Source organism: Prionailurus viverrinus, chromosome C2 (genome assembly GCF_022837055.1).
Source record: "Prionailurus viverrinus isolate Anna chromosome C2, UM_Priviv_1.0, whole genome shotgun sequence".
Lineage (NCBI taxonomy): Eukaryota > Metazoa > Chordata > Mammalia > Carnivora > Felidae > Prionailurus > Prionailurus viverrinus.
In genome coordinates, this window is record NC_062569.1 from 88,964,142 (window position 1) to 88,986,594 (window position 22,453).

At 43.7% G+C, this 22,453-nt stretch overlaps 1 protein-coding gene across 1 annotated transcript in view; it reads left to right on the plus strand.

Moving 5' to 3' along the window:
• Positions 1-9,943, plus strand: part of SLC12A8 (solute carrier family 12 member 8) — a 148,483-nt gene extending 138,540 nt beyond the window's left edge. The window contains exons 14-15 of the mRNA XM_047874263.1: positions 5,890-5,977; positions 9,524-9,943. Coding sequence (XP_047730219.1) covers positions 5,890-5,977; positions 9,524-9,686 — 251 coding nt within the window. The 3' untranslated portion in view covers positions 9,687-9,943. The remainder of the gene's footprint in view (positions 1-5,889; positions 5,978-9,523) is intronic.
• Positions 9,944-22,453: the final 12,510 nt, after the last annotated feature.

Below are 22,453 nucleotides of genomic sequence, written 5' to 3' on the forward strand. Positions count from 1 at the left end.
GTCAGTTAAGCATCTGATCCTTGATTTTGGCTCAGGTCATGATCTCATGGTTTGTGAGCTCAAGCCCCATGTCAGGCTCTGTGCTGATGATGCAGAGCCTGCTTGAGATTCTTTCTCTCTCCCTCTATCTCTGCCTCTCCCCTGCTTGCATGCTCTCTTTCTCTCTCAAAATAAAGAAGATAAACATTTAAAAAAGTGGAATTACAAAATATTTTGAACTGAACAAAAATGAAAATGTAACATTTCAAAATTATGGGATGAAGCTAATTCAGTAGTTGGAAGGAAATTTATAGCATCAAATGCTTATATTAGAAATGAAGAAATGTCTGAAATCAATGACCCCAGCCTCCAATTTAAGAAACTGGAGAAAGAAGAGCAAATTAATCCCAAATATGAAGAAAAAAAAAAGAAACAATAAATATCAAAGTAGAAATCAATAAAAATTTTACATAGGGAGAATGCCAGTGAAACAAAAATCTGGTTACGTGACATCAGTAAAATTGAGAAATCTTTAGCCATACTGATGAGTATAAAAGGAGAGAAGTTATAAAACTATCAATACCAGAAGTGAGAGAGATGGCGTTACTAGAGTCTACAGATATTAAAAGAAAAACAAAGAAATACTATAAACAGTTATGTGCCAATAAGTGTGGCAACTTAGATAAATTGGACAAATTCCTTGAAAGTTATAAACTACTAAAGTTCTCTCTAGAAGAAACGTAGGACTATTTAGGTCATGTAAATACCTTGTCATTAAAAACCTTCCCACAGAGAAAACTCTAGGCCCAGATGGCTTCACTAATGCAAACCACCAAATATTTAAGGAAGAGAAGAATATTAATTCCATAGAAACTCTTTGGAAAACTGCACACCAATATCCTTCATGAATGTAGATGCAAAAGATCATAACAAAACATTAACAAGTTGAATATAACCATATGCAGCATAGGGACCAATGCAGGGCTTTAACTCACAACTCTAAGATCAAGACCTGAGCTGAGATCAAGAGTCAGATGCTTTACCGACTGAGCTACTGAGGCACCCAATTCAGTATTCTTAATGCTGGTTCTCCCCAAATTGTTCCATAGATTCAACACAATCCTAATAAAAATCTCAGCTACCTTTTGTGTAGCAACTGGCAAATGGATTCCAAAATATTTACATGGAAATGCAAAAAACCTAGAGTAGTCCAACCAGCTTTGTAAAAGAACTAAGTTGGAGAACTTACATTACCTGATTTCAAGACTGATTATAAGCTAAAGCAATCGAGATAGCATGGTATTGGCATCAAGATAGACAAATAAATCAGTAGCCAAAATAGAGAGTCCAAAAATTAGCCCACACATACATGGTCAGTTGATTTTCAAAAAAGGTGCAAAGGCAATTCAGTGAATGAAAAGTCTTCTCAGCAATTGGTGCTGTAACAACTGGAAATTCATATTCAATGCATACATCATACAATATAAAAATAACTCAAAACAGATCATAGAACTAAATGTAAAGCCCCAAATTATAAAGTTTCTAAAATAAAATATGAGAAACTGTGACTGTGAGTGAAGCAAAGATTTCTTAGACATAACACTCAATACAGGAAAAGAGTTGAAAAATTGGACTTCATCAAAACTGAGAACTCTGATCTTCCAAATATACTGGCAAGACATAGGCTGTGAGAGAATATTAGCAATTCATATATCTGATAAAGGACTTGTATCTAGAACATATAAAAACTCTCAATATTCAATAAGGATATGACAACAAAAATGGGCAAAAATTTTAAATAGATTTCACTAAAGAACATAAATGGATGGTAAATAAGCACATGAAGATGCTCAACATGAGTGGTTATTAGGAAATGCAATTAAAATCATAACATATTACTATACACCTATTTATAAGACTAAAATTAAAAGTACTGACCATGTCATATATTGGTGAAGATATTCCAAGGAGAACTATCATACACTGCAGGTGGGAATGTAAAAATGATACAATCATTTTGTATAACAGTTTGGCAATTTATTAAAAAATTAAACAGGGGAGGGGCTCCTGGGTGGCTCAGTTGGTTGAATGTCTGACTTCGGCTCAGGTCATGATCTTGAATTCATGAGTTCAAGCCCCACGTCGGGCTCTGTGCTGACAGCTCAGAGCCTGGAGCCTGCTTCGGATTCTGTGTCTCCTCCTCTCTCTGCCCCTCCCATGCTCATGCTCTGTCTCCCAATAATAAATAAATGTTAAAAAATTTTTAAAAAATTAAACAGGGGAGATGAAGGTATGTGTGTGAAATAGGTGATGGAGATTAAGGAGTACACTTGTTGTGATGAGTGCTGGTGATGAAGGGAATTGAATCACTATATTATATGCCTGAAACTAATATAATGCTGTATGTTAACTACACTGGAATTAAAATTTAAAAAAATATATAAATAAATAAAATCCCCCCCCCAAAAGTTAAATCTATACCTGCTATATGAACCAGCTACCATACTTCTAGTTATTTACCCAAGATGAATGAAAGAATATGGCCATTAAAAACATGACATGGGGCGCGTAGGTGACTCAGTCAGTTCGGCTACTAACTCTAGATTTTGGCCCAGGTCATGATCTTACAGTTGTGAGATTGAACTCCACATCAGGCTCCACGTTGAGTGTGGAGCCTGCTTGGGATTTTCTCTCCCTCTCTCTCTGCCCCTCTCTCCCACTCTCTCTCTCAAAAAAAGTACATGAATAGTCATAGCAGCTTAATTTGTAAGTAGCCCCAAACTAGAAACAACCCATATGTCCAACAACAGGTGATTCTATAAATAAATTGTAGTACAGCCATACAATGGACTACTACTCAGCAGTAAAAAGAATGAACTTACTTTTTTTAAAGAATGGACTATTGATACATGCAGTAACATGGATGAATCTCAAAATAATGATGATGAGTGAAAGAAACCAGACAAAAAGAGAACATAGTATATTATTTCATATATCTATAATTATTGAAAATGCAAACTAATCTATAATGACAGCAGATCTGTGGTTGCTTTTGGATGGGGTTTGTGGGTTTGGGGGAATGTGTGGGAGGGAGGTCTTATGAAGTGACTTGAGGAAACTATTGGAGGTAATAGATATGTTCATTATTTTGTTTGTGGTAATGGTTTCACAGTACATATATGTGTCAATACTTACCAAATTTTACACTTTAAATACATGTAGTTTGTTCTAAAAATGTACCCAGGATTTGTTTTAATTAGTAAGATTAAACACAGGCACAGAAATGGTAAGATACACACACACACACATACGCACACACACACACACACACACACACAGAAGTGATTGTCAAGAAGGAAGAAGTTTATACTGACAGACCCCTAGAAAGAGGAAGCATGGCATACCACTCAGGGCCACATGGGGAAGGACCAGGTTGGTCAGGAGGCAGAAGAAGAAGAGAAGAGAACAAGGCTCAGAGCCATAATTGGAGTTTTAATGGGAAGGAATGGGTGAGGCAGGTAGGTAGCTGAGTGAGTTTAGGTTTGGATAGTTTGAATAATTTCAGTGGGCTCTGGGCTTGAGGAGTGGTCACTAGCTGTCCCTGGCCCTGGAGTCACTAGCTGTCCCCTGGCAGGGGATTATCTCAGTGTGTGGGAGTTTAACAAAGGAGGAGATTGGGGATAAGGGCTCTGGATTGGTTGGTTTGTATATCAAAAGTATGCTCACAGGGGAGTTGGCTATCTCTAAGAATTAGCTCCACCTCCAGGATCAAGGCCACAAATTCCAGAGTGGCAATAATAAAGAAAGTAAGAAAACACAGTCAGTACTCTGATTATATGTCAGTTATTCCTCAGTAATAAAGCTGTTTAAAAAATACAGTTGAGGAGTGCCAGGGTGGCCCAGTCAGTTGAACGTCTGACTCTTGATTTTGACTCAGGTCATGAGCTCACGGTTCATGAGATCCAGCTCCACTATGGGGTTGATGCTGACAGTACAGAGCCTGCTTGGGATTCTCTCTCTCCCCCTCTCCCTCTGCCCCTCCTCCAACTGCTCTCCCCACCATGAGCGTGTGCTTTCTCTCTCTCTCTCAAAATAAATAAACTTAAAAATATATATACAGTTGAGAGCACTTTTAAACAAAATTCTATGATGCCCCAATTTAAAATGAAGCAATTAGTTTCAAGTTCTAACTAAATCAAACCATAACAATCCACGCAAACTGAAAAGAAAAAAAAAGTTCTTCAGAATTAGAATAGTTTGATGTATAGAGGTATACTTGTTTGTTTGTTTGTTTGTTTAGGTAGGCTTCACACCCAGTCTGGAGCCCAACACAGGGCTTGAACTCAAGACCCTGAGATCAAAACCTGAGCTGAGATCAAGAGTCAGACACTCAACTGACTGAGCCACCCAGGTGCCCCTGATGTAGAGTTTTGAAAGTAAACACTGCAAACATTTTAAGTCCCACTTCTGTGAAAAATAATGCTTTAGAAAAAGTCATGCTAAGGAGAGGTCCTAGTATCAGCTAGCTTAATGGATAGAACATATTTTGATTAACATAGGGTTTACATTAGTGATTGCTTCTAAATTTCTTAGAAATTAGTTTGATATTAAGAAATTTAAATATTTCCCAGAAATTTATTCACAGGAAAACATGAAATAAAATTTCAGGCCAATCTACATCTGAAATTTAGATAATTTAGAACCTAAGTGATCACACATAAGAAGGGTCAGTAAAATGTTTATTTTCTTTCTACTGAGAGTATCAAAATATATTAGGAACTTTCTCTTACAATTGTAGAATTAATGCAGATCTAAAATTTGTCCTCCCATTAACCATAAGAACCCTGAATGAAACTGAGGAAATAAATGTTATTAGGGGCATACTGTTGACATTAGCCAAGATTCTAATGTAAGCCCCATAATGCTAACATTCTGATTATATATTGAATATTATCTTATTAACCAATGTTATGTATATATATGTATATATGTGTGTTTGGTGTATATGGTAGATATATATTCACTGTACCATATACATACATACATACATATACACATATATGTATGCATATGTAAGCATATACATGTATAGGTATACATATATACATATACATATATATAAAATTTGGAGAAGCATTTTTAAAAAATTACGTTTGATTTGATTTCCTTCCAATTTTAGTATATGTGCTGCCAAAGCGAGCACCATTTGATTTGATTTCCTAAAGTTTTATATATATATAATTTATTATGTGAGATTTTTAAAAAACCCACATCAAAGGAGGGATGGATTGAAAAAAAAAGTTGATAAGTCCTATTCTAATCAGTGTGTCTGATGTCAAGATATTTGGGTAGTATCACAACAGTCTCACTTCAAACTTCAGCTCTGACGTTTCTACATATTGAGGTATGTGAGTCACTTAACACCTATTGAAACATCCTAAGTGCCAGGTTCTGTGGGTGTTGTACTGTGAGTGTTCCAAGATGAAAAAGACATCCTTTCTATCCTTAAAGAGTGAATGGTCTAGTAGGGGATTTTATACCATGTATTTAACGTATTATCAATTTGAATCTAAGAGATTATCAAAATAATTTTAAATTCCTAAGACTGAAGTTAGCAAACCCTCTGCTTTTTCCTGTATAGCACTGTATTTAGTTTCTTTCTTGGGATTTTGAATTTTAGAAATTGTTGAAATATAGGTTTGAAAACTACATTTGGGTACAAAGTCCTTAGCTGGTTGCTGTCGGAGTATTACCATGAATAAAGTTTAGTTAAACTGAAAAATGAAAAAAAAAAAACTGTGCTAATTCTGTGTGTGTATCAGAGAGTGTATAATCACACTATTAAAACTGAGCTCCTGGATGCATACATAGAGCCTTTAATCAATATTTGTGTATATGTCTTCCCTGTAGGATCAGCCTCCAACTTCAGCTTCCTCAGGTGGATGAAGTCTCTTCTGATCCCCTCCTGCAGGTCTGTGCTACTCTGGGGCCCTGAGAGGTATGGTACTAAGGGTGTCGAGCCCCTGGCTAGGTTTAAGCGAACTGTGGAATGGGAACCTGGCATTTGACAACCTCAAGGACACTAAGACTCTGCTCCTCGCTGCCCCCCCCAACCCTGCCCCCCAGCCTCAGCTCATCAGAAGCTTCCTCTGGCTCAGGCGTCTTCCCTTCTTACCCTCAGGAATCACGAATAGAGGCTTTATTTAGAATGTGATCGCTGGGTGATGAGTCAAGAGAGCTGCTGTCAGTGTGCAGCCTAAGACACACCAGCATCAATACACAATCATACACAAGATTAAGGCCTGAAACACCACCCATCTGCCATCTCAAATCAGAGGTAGCTGACATGATTGTATTGGTGAAAACGAGTACAGAAACAGAGCAGAGATGCTGGAGGATTTCTGTGGGCCCTCCATGTTCAAATACACAGGGAAAGGGAAGAACAAACTGTCTTGAGAAGCAGGAGGAGGGCTCATGTAGAAGGTAAGGTTTCAGGAGTGCTCTCCTCTCTCTCCTCTTTTTCCAACACCCTTCCAGTAGCAATGCTTCCTCAACTTTGAAGGCCTTGGGATTCTGGAAAATCACTTCCTTCCCCTTTTAATACCAGTGCAGAGTCGAAGTGGCAGGCTGGGCAAATCCAGTCAGGACCCAACCACGTGTTTATTTGGTTTCATTTTGTTGGTTTGTTTCTGAAACTATAGATATCTGGGTCGTACTTAATAGTATTTGCACCTTCCATGCCCTGACATTGCTAATGGATAATGGGAGCCTTTCCCATTGATCCCAGATGTAAGTTCAGAATCCTCTTGCCCCAGTTTTTTTTATTGTGGTAAAATACACATATCATAAACCTTGCCATCTTAGCCATTTTTAAGCATACAGTTCAGTGGCATTAAGTCCATTCACATCGTCATGCAACCATCCGCACCATCCATCTCCAGAACTCTCCATCTACAAAACAGAAGGCCTATACCCATTAAACTAACTCCCCATTCTTCCCTCCTAAGAATTCTTTTAAAGACAACTCTTTATAAGCACTAGCAATCCGTTCAAGTTGGTGAAGAGATGAAACCTAGGTGTTAGAGCCTAGGATGATGAACAAAAAGGAGCAGGGGCCATGGAAACCAACAGGGAAAGGGCTGGGAGGAGGTGGTGTGTGTGTGGAGAACCCCTGTCTGCCTGGAAGCTGGGCTAACATCCTTTGCCTAGCTATAGAAGGGGGCAGGTCACCTCTTGGCCTCTCTTCCAGTCTGAGGCACCAGGTTGGATGACATGTCACAACACACTGGCATTTTCCCCTAACACCTAGTCCTAGGGGAAAGTAGAGTTTGAGTGGACATAGATTCTGTGTAGAAGTCACCTGCAGAATCTGGAGCTAGCTGCAAGTGATGTGTGATTGACAGTATTTGGCCTTATCTGATTCGCAGGAATATTTTTAGGCTTGTCTGGGTTTAAAGCCTATAAATGACCATGAGAGGTCACTACTCCTTAAGCTGCACTCTGAACTCGAGGAATCTCACCTCTGAGGTCACTGTAGTACTATGTAGAAAAAGCAGTGTTCTAGGAGGAGATTATTCCTCCTAGAAAAGGATAGTGCTTTGGTTGGAATGGAACCCAGTGCACACTATTGAAAGCTCTGTGGGCTTGTAAAGTGGGTGGTAGAGGCATCAGCTAAGTGTCAACATCACACTTGCTGGCCTCACGTGGCTACAGGGTGAGGTACCCTGGTGGTTATTCAGGAGGGTGAAAGGACCAAGACATGGTGATTCATTTAAAAGTAGAAATTGCTAGCTGTGTTTTCTGTTTTGTAGTTTGGAAGGTTTTGTTCCATCCACCCACCACAACTATAGTCCTAGAGGCTCTTCAAAACCAAAGAAGAATAATATTGTAGAATGTGTTTGGGCAAAGGACTTTGGCTATGTTATTTCCTCTGTTACACATGTAATTCCCAGAATTATGTGAAATTGACCTGACCTTGCCTTGAGAGAACTTTCTTTTAGAAGTCCTAGCAACTGCCCAGGTGAGAATTCTCAGGCCATTCTGCTGTAAAAGTGAAGCATATTATTTCCCTGAACTCAGAAGAATGCAATGGTTTCAGCTAAAAAAAAAAAAAAGGGCATTAACAAAAAAATACATCAGCAAAAACACTTGTATGTTGACTGGCATGGCATTTTTGTCACCTCCTAACCTCACTTCCTGCAGATCCAACCTTTAGAGAAATTAACTCATTTCTCAGAAAACCTCCCATCTTTCTGATTTGGGTATGTTCTCAGCAAGCAGCTGCAAGCTGTAGTCCTGTGATCTGAACTTCTGTAACAGCACATCTTGCAGCAGACAGCTGGAGCTTTCTGCTGACGTTCCACAAGCTTAGAACCTTTTAAAAATAATTGTCAAATATATTCTTTATTTATTTTTGTTTTAATTTTTTTTAACGTTTATTTATTTTTGAGACAGAGAGAGACAGAGCATGAACGGGGGAGGGTCAGAGAGAGGGAGACACAGAATCTGAAACAGGCTCCAGGCTCTGAGCTGTCAGCCCAGAGCCCGACGCGGGGCTCGAACTCACGGACCGCGAGATCATGACCTGAGCCGAAGTCGGCCGCTTAACGACTGAGCCGCCCAGGCGCCCCTCAAATATATTCTTTAAACAACTCGCACATTACTACTCATGAAGTAGATGATTCTTTTTAAGTAAAATTTTAACAAGGAAATCCATGCTTAAGGTATGACTTAAGGACCTAACAGACTGACGGAATTGATAGGGACTGAAAGATGAGAAAAATAGAGGCACCGGAGGTGAAGAGGTTTGCCTGGGGCCGTGAGGCTAACTAGTGGCAGAGCTGTGACTATCCATCTTCAATAGGTACCCTGACTGCCCGTCTGATCTTTCCTTACTGCATTCTGCCTCTAGCACTTTCCTCTTGTATCCCAGACATTTTCCCTTACCAGATTATTTTAACTCCAACTGTATGTAGACACTTCAGTGACAATGGAATCCATATCAGGACTTGCTTTTTGTCTTCAGGCCAACAAAGTGCCAAAAGCCTTTGCAGTTCCCATCGTTGCAGTTCCTATGTAAACCTTAGCCCTGGGAACCATTCCTCATTCAACTTCCTTTCCAAAGAACCAAAGAGGGAGTTTCTCTTCCTACTCTTCTCAGTTTTCCAGCCTCTCCGTTCCATGATTTCATTTGACAGAAAAACAAAGCAAAGCTGTAGAGCCCCAACTTGATACCATTTGGATGGTTATCTTTGTGGGTTGCCTCCTATTGGGTGGATGCAGTTTTACCTGTTTCTACTAAAGAGAGATAAATCTCACTCTCTCCCCTTATTTTGATATATATTTATTACAGTTTGGGTTCATGAACTATTCTACACATAGTGTTCCGCAGTTATTTTATTTAAATCCATATTAAATAATAAGTACAAAATAATAGCACAATGACATTTTCGTAAATTGTTGCTCTATCCCAGAGGAGACTCGTCTCTGCTGTTACAGTACTTCGTCTTTCTTTCTGACGGCTTCTGTGTTTCTCTCACTGAAGGAGCTTGAGATCTCCCCAAGAGCAGATAATTTTGGCGCCATCCCTGGCTAGGGTTGACATGGAAATGACTCAGCTCACCCAGGAGAACGCAGACTTCGCTACTCGGGATCGCTACCACCATTCTTCCTTTGTGAGTCGGGAACAACTGATGTCTCAGTACTAGGGTACTGAGTGCTTAGTAGTAGGCAGCCCAAGGGCCCTCCTTTCTTGGAGCTGTCCTGTGCACAATGGATCTGAATCTCAGAACCTTCATGATGCTGATTCTCCTTAGTAAGAAACTCAAAGACCTGTCCTCCCACTGTTCTGGAAAATGGACATCTGCATTCTGGTCTGGAGCACCACATCTCACCAGGGTAACCACTGGAGTGGCTGTGGCCTCCTCAACATGCACCCAGTTTGAAGAGCTCCACAACAAACATCAAGACTTGTAGGTGTGGAGAATCAGCCCAGGTTGCTTGTTCTGAAGGCCACAATAAACGGTTATTTTAAATTGTATTGTATTATTTATTTTTTGAATAAATAATACACTCACATGGTTATAAACCCCAAAGGATAATCACATAGAGTGAAAACTCTCCCTCCCATCCTCGTTTCCCCTGTGTTCACCCCCTGTCCCAGACGTAGTCACTGCTCTTATATATACTTCCAGCATGTCTTTATGAATACACAAGTAAATAGGAATGTGGATTCCTACTACTCCTTTTTTATCCACAAAAGGTAAAATGTTATATATATGTTCTGTACCTTGCTTTTCCCCTTAACTTGGAGACATGTCCACATCAATGCATATACGGTTTCCTCATCATTTTTCATTGTATGAAAGTGGTATAATTTATTTCATCAATTCCACAATGATGACATTTGGATTGTTTCCAATCTTACGCTGCTATAATCATTTCTGCAGTGAATAATACTGTACATATGTACAAGCATAAAGTGTATGCGTAGGATACATTCCCAGAAGTGGAATTGCAAGATCAAAGGGCACATGCATTTGTAAGCCATTATTGTTTAGGGAAGGTCTTTTTAATTAAAAAGTTAAATTACCATGAAATACCTAATGGTGACTCGTTCTCAAAAGCCTTTGTGGTCCCCAGCTCTGTGGACACCTTTGCAGCTGTTTTGCAGGATGAACGCATGAGGGGACAAGACTCTTTTGGTTCCTCTGTGAGCTCAGGGTGGCACTCATCACAAGCACGTAGTCCTGGAGGCCAGGGCAGTAGCTTCCCCTGGTAAATTCAGCACCTGGCCCAGAGTCGGTGGTTTCACCACTGAGCCGGAGGGACATGCCATTGGGTCCGTTCTGACCCCTTTCTTCTGTAGTAGACGTTCTCAAGCCAGTGTGCTGAGACTCACCTGGGAGGCCTGTTAAATGTGCAGATTTCTGCACCTCAACCATAGGGTTTTTTGTTCAGTAGGTTTGGGGCAGAGTCCTGGTCTTTACATTTTTAATAAGTGTCCCAGTGATTCCACATGAGCCATCCTCGGGCCCTGTGTTGAGGACCACTGGCCCGCTGGATGGAATGGGTTAAAGCAAGCAGGGATGGGAAGGTCATGATGAGAAGCCAGTTGGATCTCATTCTCTCCTAGAAAATGAGGCCACGCTTATGATTACTGTTAGGCACCATTTGGATTAAAGAAAACAAACCCAATAGGCATGTGGTAAATAGCAACACCATAATGCAATGGACTATATTCATGAAGGCCTGAGTTGGTGATCTCTGAGGGCCCTTTTCAAGAAGAAACTGCCCTCATTTCTGAAATGTCTTCTCTCACCATTCGAAGTCAGTCACTGAAATTAAGGTGTTAGCAGGGCTGTGCTCCCTCCAGGGGCTCTGATTACTGGGGAGGATGCCATCCTTGCCTCTTCCAGCTGCTGGTGGCTGCAGGCTGTCTTTGCCCTGTGGCCACATTACTCCTGTCTTCACAGCCAACATCTTCAAATCTCTCTGCTCCATGGTCACACCGCATCTCCTCTGTGAGTGTCAGCCTCTGCCTCACTCATAAGGATACATGTGGTTGCATTCAGGGTCCACGCAATCCAGGATCATCTCCTCATCTCAAGAGCCTTAAGGATTGGGATGTGGCTATCTTTGGGGGTACCCCTTTTCAGCCTACCACAGAAGCCTTTAACAATTCTGCATTTTACTCTTTTGGATTCTGCATAACAAGCTAAAAAAGTAATGCCTCTGAAAAAGGTGGTACTGAGCTTGAAAACCACACACAGCAGAGGATTCAAGTATCCAGGTGAGAACTTTGCCAATCTGATTCATGTTATAGAAAAGAGTAAGAGAAGGACAGGGTATAGAATTTCACCATTCCCCTCAGTGTTGGGGATACCTAAACGAATAGCTCACAGTCTTGTGTGGGAGGCAGATGCTAAACACACCGAACCATCTTATTAGGTCCAAAAATCTTGTGTTTCACCCAAACCATATTGTGTAAATGGTCATAGTAACCAGTACAACAATAATCAGATGATAGCCTGGGATCCGCAGGAAGCAGAAGTTCCCTGGTGCGCCCAGGGAAGCAGGAGCGAAAGGAAACAGGACTGAAGCAGGGAAAGAGGCTCCACATTGAATGAGCAACGCTTTAGCATCAGGGGCGGCTAAACGCTCCATCTCGAAGTACCCTTCTGAGAGACTGTAGGGACACCTGCATCTCAGGACCTTCTTGCAGAGGGAGAAAAGGACGAGAGTTTAGCCACTGGTTTTTGTTTCCCACAGTCAAAGTTTAGCCATGAGATTTAAACCACCTCCCCGCTTCAGTCCTGACCATACTTGTGATTTGCGCTCTGTGAGCACCTAGCAAGTTCTGCAGGAAGCAGCAACCTTATTCTTCGGGAAATTGGCTGGAGCCTAGCAGAACTGGCCACTACAGTGGTGGCTGAGATGGAACAAGTGGCCTTGGCCCCAGAGACAGGTGGGTCAGAGAGGATCTGAGGTGGCACATAAGGGATGTTGCCAGAAGTAAGTACAGTTGTCAGAAAAATGAGACACAGATGTCACTGGATCATTCAGACAGTTTGCTTATCCAAAGGCTGCTCAAAACTGTCAGTGTAGTCGGAGTTTATGGCAGTGAGACTAGGAGCATTTTCTAAAATAGGTGGAGGGGAAGGTTCTGGCCTAAAGATTTTGCCAAGGGATACACTGTCGTGGATGAGAATGTGAATGAGTGAGGGTCATATGACACCTTCTAGGACCATGACTGTCACCTTTCAGGCCATGCTGTCTATTGATTAATCTATCCAATGATCTATCCTTCCCCCATCTATCTATCCACCTACCCACTCATGTATTGATCTAGCCATTTATCTACCCACCGCCCCCACCCACCCATCCATTGACCTTCCCATCCATCTATCCATCCATGGCTGGAGCCACTGTATACATGCCCAAGACCACCTCACCTGAGCCAGGTACCCCTCACCAATCTCAGAGCTTTATAATGTAAAAATATGACTACAGGCCATTCAAACAGAGATGAACTCAGCCACCACCTTCACACTTCCAGGGTGAGTACAGCCCCATTCTAGAACATTCTTGAGGTCAGGGCTGGGAACCAGAACAGTGGTCATTTCTCAGATGTCTCTGGGAGTCATGCTAACAAGTCCTCTGACCTACACAATAGAGTATATCCTGTATAAACAATTATAAATTAATGTGGAAGTTCGAGGTTCAGGATTCCATCTGCCTTCCTCCTCTCCAGGTTTCTGAATGAGGATGTATATTTAAGGATGGGAAACAATGTTCCAATTTATGTATTAATACCTGGACAGAGGTGTAAGAGCAGTAGTGGAGAATGCGGCTGAGGTCAGAAGGTCGAAGCGAGGCCTGTGGTGTCTAACTTTGTTCCTTTTGAATATATATCACTTCTCCCAAAGACTCTGGGATGAGGAGCTGGAATTAAGAGAGAGAATGACCAGCTGACCTCATCACCCAGTAACAGAGGAGCAGAGATCATAAGGTGACCACACATTGCCTTTCAATTCTGGGTCCTGTTCGCCAATGAAACGTGGTCCCAGCTTTGACCAATCAGATTGGCCTCCTGCTCCCATGGGGAGGAGCAAATATAAGAAGCCAGGTGGGGTGGGGCCAGAAATGTTCCTTGCTTCTGCGGTGGTGTGGCAGAGGGAGCTTGGGTGGTAGCTCCATCCTCTCCATGGGCAGAGGAGGAAAGTGAGGAGAACTGAAGGGACCCCAGAAGCAGTAAGAGCAATGACAGAGGCAGACACAGGGATTGTGAATAGGCGGAGAAGCCCTAAGTCACCCTTGATAGCAGTCAGGGGGGGCTCCCTAGAGGAGGAGATGTCTGACCTGCATCCAAGCACTTGCCGAAGAGAGGAGAGGCAAGACATTCCCAACAGAGGGGACAGCGTGATGAAAGGTGTTTGCGGTAATTCAAGATTTCAGAGGCAAAAGAGTGAGGCAGTGTGAGGCAAGAGAATTACAAGGCAAGGGCCAGGTCCTGAAGGGGCTTGTAGCCCACTCTGTGTGCTAGGAGAAGGGAAGGCTGAGAAATGATAACAAAAACCCATCTTCAATATTTTATGGGACTTTATCAGAAGATCCTTATAGGAATTAAGCACGATCCAGGAACACTCCAGCTTCAGCTCCACTCCTACCTGGACACGTGTTGGCCTTCTGCACTGGAAAGGGAAGGGGGGCGAGTGGTGGGCTTTCACTTCTGAGGTCAGAGCAAGTGGAGGAAGAGGCCGCAGAACCAGCCCCGAACTCTGCAGGGGCAGGGACCAATCACCCGAGGTTCCCAGAAGGCCCGCTGTGTGCTGAGTCCCAGCCGCACTAGTAGCTGGTGAGGATGGGCTGTCAGGGCAGGAGGAGGTGCAGGGTAAGAAGAGAACAGAGTCCCCCGTCCTGCTGTGTTACTTTCCTATCCCCTGCTGTAACAATTACCACAGAGTTAGTGGCTTAGAGCAACACAAATATATTCTCTACGTACGGTTCTAGGAGTGGGTCTCACTGGGCTAAAAATCACAGCATCGGCAAGGCCACGTTCCTTCCAGAAGGTCTACAGATTTCCTTGCTTTTTGCAGCTTCTAGAGGCTGCCTGCAGGCCTCGGTGGTGGGCCCATCCATCTCCCAAGCCAGCAACCAACCAGACATCATTTGTGCTCTGGCCTCTGCTTTTGTTACCACATCTTCTCCAACTCCACTGTCTCCCTCTCCTGCTTTTAAGAGCTTGTTTGGAGATCCTAGCAGGAGAGAGCAGCTACCCCTACGCACTTGGCCGAAGAACGGTCCACCTGTATCAGGGAAGGTCATCCTCTTCCACCAAGCACGCAGCTTCTGGAGGGACACACATAGAGCCGTGAGGGAGGAAGGGGACACACCCGCCTAGCCAGCCAGATCAGCCAAATCAACCCTGGCTATCAACGGGGTGACAGATGTCGCAGCCAGATCACCTTCACATCCCTTCTGCCTTCAAGGACAAGTGCGATGACATTGGGCTCACTGGATAATCTGGCATATTCTCCCCATCTCAGGGTCCTTAGCTGAACTCCATCTGCAAAGTTCCTTTGACCATGTAAGAAATGTTTCATAGGTTCAGGGCCATCTTTGGGGGCTGAGGACCAGGGAGACAATGAAGGTACACAGCCACACAGCAGTGCAGCATACAGCCAAATGACACTCTACAAGTTGAATTCACACATGCTGAGGAGACATGGAGGGAGGAAGACATCCAGGAGACTTTTTGGGGAAGTGGGTTTTGAACCAGGTTGGGCAGAGGATATGGAAAGGCTTGTGAAACAGCAGAATGAAGTTCAAGGACAAATGAGACAGAAGGACCAAAGCAAGAGAATGCAAGGTCTTCCCTTCAGCCTAATGACTCTTCTTCCTACCTTTGACTCTTAAGTGGATTCACTTGGAGGGAGTTTGGTGTAGTTGCAAATTCATGGGATTTGGGGAAGCAAATCTCCATTTGAATCCTGGCTCTACCACTTATCAGCTCTGCGATCTTAGGGAGGCTTTTTAGCCTCTCTGATCCTTGATGTCCTTCTTTGTAGAATGGGAATTATAAGTCCTTCCTGACTCCAAGTGGCATTGTGAGTACTAAGATGAGATGCACATTTTTGGGGGGGAGGAAATAAAGGTGGAGGAGGTGTCATAAAAGGGTTCTTCTACCAGCGCTGCTGATTCCATGTCACTTAACTGGGGGGGGGGGGGGGGGGAGGGGGGGACACAGAAAGAAAAAAAAATCCACGAATCATTGCACTGATTCTTGGCGTCTACTAGCCTGAAATTTCATAGCAGAGTGGAGTCCTACTGCTTCAGCCGCAGACATAGTGGGACACACCTTCGCTAGCCGGCAGCAGGAAATCTGCGCATGCGCAAGAGCGAGGCGAGCCGGCAGAGTTGCCTCCTGCCATTTCAATCTGCGCTACCCCATCACCCCCTCAGTTTATCAGATTCTTTGGCCACATTCCTATACCACTTCTCCTCTCAAGCTTCTCCCTTCCCTTCCCAGAGCCTTGGGTGTTTTTCTTTAAATATCAAAAAACCTACTCACCAGTTTATTTGAACCAAGACTTACTCTAGAGCAAATAACCCACTTTCTTGCTATGTCTTATCCCCTCGGTGTCCACATAGAGCCCAGGAGAAGATCAGATAGTGGTTACATGGGTTGTGGGGGGGAGGAAGGGCAGTAATTCTGTAATGTTTGCACTTTTCCACAGACAGGGGAGTGCCGAAGTCTGTACTCATCACACACTGCTCAGAATCCCTGTATCTGGGAGATGTGCCTGGGCTCCTTTGAGGGGCCTCGTAAGCAGAAATAGATGCCAGTTTGTCAGTTTGAGGCAGTGAGTGGAGACATAAGCCCCTGACTCTTGACAAGGTACTCTTCTTGAGGAGAAGGTCACACTCAAGTAAAAGGCAAAGCAGATGGCAAGAAAGGCCCACCAGCATCAGGGGGTCCCCAGTTGGCTGTGCTCCTGGGCAGGCAGCCCATCTTGCAGCATCGAGGCTGGTACCCTTTCTCTGTTCCCTAGTCTGATGGGCTGGGAGTGAGTGGAGGTTGGATAGCAGTTGACCCTCACCACCAATCACTGAGGTGAGGGTGGCCACAGCCTTCTTCCAAAAGAGGCAGAAGGAGTTCTATAAATGAGTCTCTAATGGAGAGCCTGGGCTTTTCCCTGTTTTATTTTTTGTTTGAAAACACAAGTGTGTGTGTGTGTGTGTGTGTGTGTGTGTGTGTCTGTATCTGTGTGTATATGCACTTTCCTGTCTGTTAGAGAAGTCACTATATAAAAGAAGCTGGACTCACCAAATGTGAAACCTGGCTTAAAATAGGGGCCATGTGGTCTACATCAGATTCACTTTGGGAAGCCTTGAGGGTGAGTGGCATTTCAAAGGATTAGTAGCTATCCCCCAGCAGCCAGCAGAAGGGCTTGATGAACACTGATCTTTGTGATGTGACCTGCAGCATATGTGATAATAGGTCGAAGATGGAGAAAACAGCCCTGCTTTCAGATATGAACCCCAAACTGAAAGTCACAAGGGCAGACGCTCCAAATGGCAGTGTTGGCTTCTAACTGAGCTGCTTATCAGATGGGCTATTCTGTGTAACTATGTGTGTCTGTATCAGTCAGTGTAGACTTGCTGCTGCAACAAATAGCCCTCAAATCTCATTGACTTGACACTTTACACATTTATTTCTGGCTCATGTCCCAGTCTGATATAAGTGAGAAGGGGATGAGAGTTCTCTTCACTGTAATTCAGGGACCTAGGTTCCTTCTGTTTAGTAGTCAAACATTGTCTAGGCAGGCAGGGTCTTCCCCTGAATTCTCAACATCCAGCTGGTAGGTGGAAGAAGAAAGGGACATGTGGAGGATGCCGTAGAAGTTTTTGGGCCCAGGGCTAAAAGGGCTCATGTCACTTCCTCCTATGCTCCATTGGCCAGAACTAGACATATAGACTGTCTAAAGGAAAGACTGGGAAATACAGAGCGGCTGTGTGTTCAGGAAGGAGAGGAACCAGGTTTGGTGGGTCTCTGGCTGCTGTCTGCCACCCTCTGCCACTGTGCTCAGGATGTAAACAGCTGGAGTGGGTTCCTTATTGATGGCAAATGAGTGAATCTCCTAATCTGTTCCATGTTGTTTCACCACACTTGATCCAATGGTTCTGCCACTCCTTAAATTGTGCATAGAATTCCATGTTTAGTATTCTCTTCAGAGCCTGTGAATATTCTAATGAATGGCAATTTTTTATTCCTTGAGGGTTCATTTGAATTCTGGAAGCACCCCCAAATCACTAGGAACCCAGTCTGGGAATAAGGGGACCAATCAAGCTAAATTTTCTTCTTTGGGTCAAAAATGAAGGGTGAGCACAGAGCCAACTGACTCTTGAGGCAATTTCCAAAGTTGAGATCCCAACAGAACACATTTTGAGGACTGACAGGACCTCTCAAAGGGCTAACTTGAAAGAATATCATGTATTTATTTTTAAGTTTTTTAAAAGTCTATTTATTTTGAGAGTGGGGAGGGGCAGAGGGAGAGGGAGAGAGAGAGAATCCCAAGCAGGCTCTGCACAGTCAGCATGGAGCCCGACGTGGGGCTGCAACTCACAAAACCCTAAGATCATGACCTGAGCCAAAATCAAGAATCAGACGCTTAACCAATTGAGCCACTTAGGCACCCCAAAAGAATGGCATTTATTGAGATAAATTGTGTGGGTTTGCATGCATTCATATGTGTGTATGTGTGTGCAGTGAGTGACAGCGATTATGGTTCAGGTGCTCTTTTATTCATGACCTGTGGTCTTTTTTGCCTAACCAGATTGAAAGACCTTCAGTTATAAATCATCCCAATTCGTGGTTTTAAATCTTTTTTATGTGCTCTGTCAACTTATCCAACCTATCATGGATTTGTTCAGTCACTCACTTGGTAAGTATTGAAGTCTATATGTGCAAAACTCGAAAGAAAGAAAGAAAGAAAGAAAGAAAGAAAGAAAGAAACTGTGAAACCAGATGACAGCAGTTGCTTTGTAGCTCAGTCTGTAGGTGCTGGAAGCAGAGTGTTCTAGGATGAAGAAGCAATAACTGGGCACAGACTTCTTGGATGGCCAGGAAGAGAGGAACTGGGCTTGGAATAGACTGCACTTGGATGTTTCAACCAAAGTGTTCTGAGAAGAGTAATTATCTGCAAGATTTTCTAATCGACTGAAGAGATTAGATCAGTTCTTCTCTGGACTGAAGTTTTACTTTTCTGGGGAAACCCAGTGCCCTGGAAAATCTTCACGTCTGTTTTAGAATTAGTCATTTTACCCCAAGACACCCGGCCTGAGCTTATCTTTTCCCCACAAGCAGTAGCTAGAAGCGTTAAGAGATAGGGGTGGATCATGCTCTCTGGCTGCAGTTCCAGGAACAAATTTGGGGATCCCATCATTCTATCATTACAGCTGTGTTCAGAGATGAGGGGGCAAAGCCTTATTTCTGAAAGTGTGGTTCTCGGATCACTAAGGTAAGAAATCACCTGGGATTTTTTGCTAACTCGAGATTCCTGGGCCCTTGCCAGACCTACTAAATCAGATCTACTGAATCAGCCTAAGCAACTTCTTCCCCAGGCGATTCTCTCAAGTTTGAGAAGTACAGGTGGAAAGGCTTTGGGTTGACCGGAATCTGAGATTAGTTGTCTTTATTATCTCCAGCCTCTGTGGTAGGCGTTAGCACTCCCAGACTAGAGCTTTATGTGATGTGTGCTGGTGAGGTAAGCTGGTCTGTGCCGGGGTCTAATAAACCACCCTGCAGGGAGGCACTTCCCTATGGGCCACACTGATTAGCCAGAGACAAAGCATCTCACAACCTCATCCCACTAAGAACAGTGGAGTTGGGTTATATCACCTTGGTGTGCATGTGAGTGCACAGGTGTGTGTGTGTGTGTTTGCTTGCAGCTGTGGGTCTATTTATCTGTAGACCTGGATATATATGTTTTGTTCTCTCTGCCATTAGCTAGTGCAATCCTCCCCTTGCTTTCTGCCCCAGCCCCCAAATCCTCCCTTCTTTCCAGTCCCACCCCTTAGGTTGCTAGGGCTCCATGGTCATGGTACTCAACTGCAGCTGGGGTCCTGCAATTCATGGTCAATCCTTAAAAATGAAATAAAATCTTTCCTGAACCAGGTGTTATACTAGATACCCATATGCATCGTCTCGTTTGATCCTCAGAACAACTCAGTGAGGTAGGTACTGCTGTTTCCCCTACTTTACAGATGAGGAAATTAAGGCTCAGGAAAATGAAGTAATGTACTCAAGATCCCACAGCTGGTAAGTGGCAGATCTGGATTTGAACTCAGATCATTCATCGCTCACAGTCCACAGTCCCCGTGGAAGAAAGTCCAGCTCTTCTCTTCTCTCTGTAAGTCCTCAGCTGCTCATCCTTTACTTCTAGAGCAGGCATTGGCAAACTATAGCCCCCTGGGTCAAATCGAGGGCGGGGCTTGTTGTTATTTTAATTGAGGTGAAATTCACAAAATGAGCCATTTTAACCATTGCCTGTTTTTAAATTCTTTTTCATGTTTATTTACTTATTTTGAGAGAGGAGAGTGCGAGCATGTGCACAGGAGAGGCAGAGAGAGAATCCCAAGGGGACTCAATCTCAGGAAACACCCAGGCACCCCTCAAAATAAAGTTTTATTGCAGTTCTGCCCATTCAGTCACATATTGTCTGTGACTGCTTATGCACTACTGTAGCAGAGGTGAGCAGTTGTGACAGAGAACATATGGCCCACACGCCTAAAATATTGACTGTCTGGCCCTTTATGGAAACAGTTTCCTGGCCTCTGCTTTAGAGAGTATTGACCTGGATCCAGGCCCTTGGGAATGAGTTTTCTCAGACATCTGTGTCCCCATGAAGAAACACCCATCCTTCCTAAAGGTAAATTCCCCTCTTTTGTTGTATGCCATGCTTTTGTACCTCATGGACCTAGCTCCTCAGCAACCCCTGTTTCCTCCTAATTCCTCCTGTTTCCACCACCCACGGGTCAGTCCTGGCAAATACACACCTTTGCCTGATCTGCTGTGTCCCATCCCATTTTTCTTTCTTTTGTGTCCAAATGACTGGTAGAGAGAGGGTTTACACCTGGATATTTCACCTTCTCTCCTTACTTTCCCTCCTTACCTTCTACAATCCAGCTTCCAGCTTCTGCCCTTCAGTTAACCTTTTGAACACATCTCCATGTGGATGTCTTGGAGTTCTGTGAAATTCATATAATCTACATGGTGTCCCATCTTTGCAAAGGCCATGGTATCGTGTTGCCCTGCTGTCCAAAATTAGTTTGTCTTTGCCTCTCTCTTTCTCCTTACATCTGTTCTGCTACCAAATTCTGCTGCCCCCCCCTTTTTTTAAATTTTGTTTTTAATATTTATTAATTTTTGAGAGAGAAAGACAGAGTGCGAGTAGGGGAGGAGGAGAGAGAGAGAGAGAGGGAGACACAGAATCTGAAACAGGCTCCAGGCTCTGAGCTGTCAGCACAGAGCCCAACGTGGGCCTAGAACTCAGGACCAGCGAGATCATGAGTTAGGCCAAAGTCGGATGCCCAACCAACTGAGCTGCCCCGGTGTCCCTCTGCTGCCCTTTTTGGAAATGTCTCTTGGGTTGCACTCTTCTTCATTCCCACCATCAATTCTTTGGTCCAGGCCTCCATCACTTCCTGTCTGAATCACTACTGAGGCTCCTCACTGGTGTCCCTACCTCCCCCTTCCTGAGCTCATCTCTCAGATACTGAGAGCTCAAGTAGAATCAGGGCCTTGGTGTTTGCTTTCACCATTCTTTCCAGAGTCTTGTCCCTGCTGTAGTCCTCAGCACCCATGTCATATACTCTCTCTTGCACTGAAAATGTTCTCTTTTGTTTTTTTGCTCGACAAACTCCTTCAGAAAAGAATTCTGATATTACCTCTCTAAGAAAGCTTCTCCAGAAAATCCTCAATATTCTTAGAGGACTTGCTTCATACTTTTGTAAAATAACTTCTTCTACTTACTTGTAGGTCTGTACTTTCTCCTAATCTGCTGGCCAGTCGAGGGCAGAGACTATATCTATCTTCCTCATCTCTGTGTACCCAGAGCCTAGCATGGTGCCTGTTGGTACTGAGTAGGTGCTCACTAAATGCTTCTTGAGCAACCACTTTGATCACATCCCTCTACTGCTGTAAGCTTACACTGAGTCTCTCCTGCCCACTGCACTAAGTTTAAGGCAGTGGTTTTCAACCTTGGATGCACATTAGGATCACCTGGGAGCTTTTGAAGACTACTGATGCCCCAGCCCCATAGCCAGAGATTTGGATTACGTAGGTGGGTTCTAAGCACTGGCATTTTGTAAAAACTCACTTGGCAATTGTAATACCCAGCCAGGATTGAGAATCACTGGTCTGTCTGATGCCTAGTTTTCATACTCTCATTCATTCTCCATCTCCGCAGGAGATCCTGCTCAGAACCCTTCTCACACATGTGGCCTCTTCCCAAATTGCTCTCTCTCATTCAGACCACCCTTCTCTCCCCACTCAGACAAGGGCAGGGACCCTGTAGGTTTGCCTCCCCAGAGCACCAAGCACAGGGCTGCAAGTGTTGGGAGAGGTCCCTGCAGAGTGTGAGCCTGAGTGCCCAGGTTTTGTTTTTTTTTCTTTTTTCAAATCTTTCTTTATTTTTGAGAGAGAGAGAGAGACAGAGTGTGAGCAGGGGAGGAACAGAGAGAGAGGGAGACACAGAATCCGAAGCAGGCTCTGGGCTCTGAGCTGTTAGCACCGAGCCTGACGTGGGGCTCCAACTCATGAACCACCAGTTCATGACCTGAGCGGAAATCAGACGTTTAACTGACTGAGCCACCCAGGCAGGCACCCCTGAGAGCACAGGATCTATTTGGGTTGGGTGGGGAGGAAGAACTGGGTGTGTTCCTAGCCTGCCTCCACACCAGTGTGTGGACA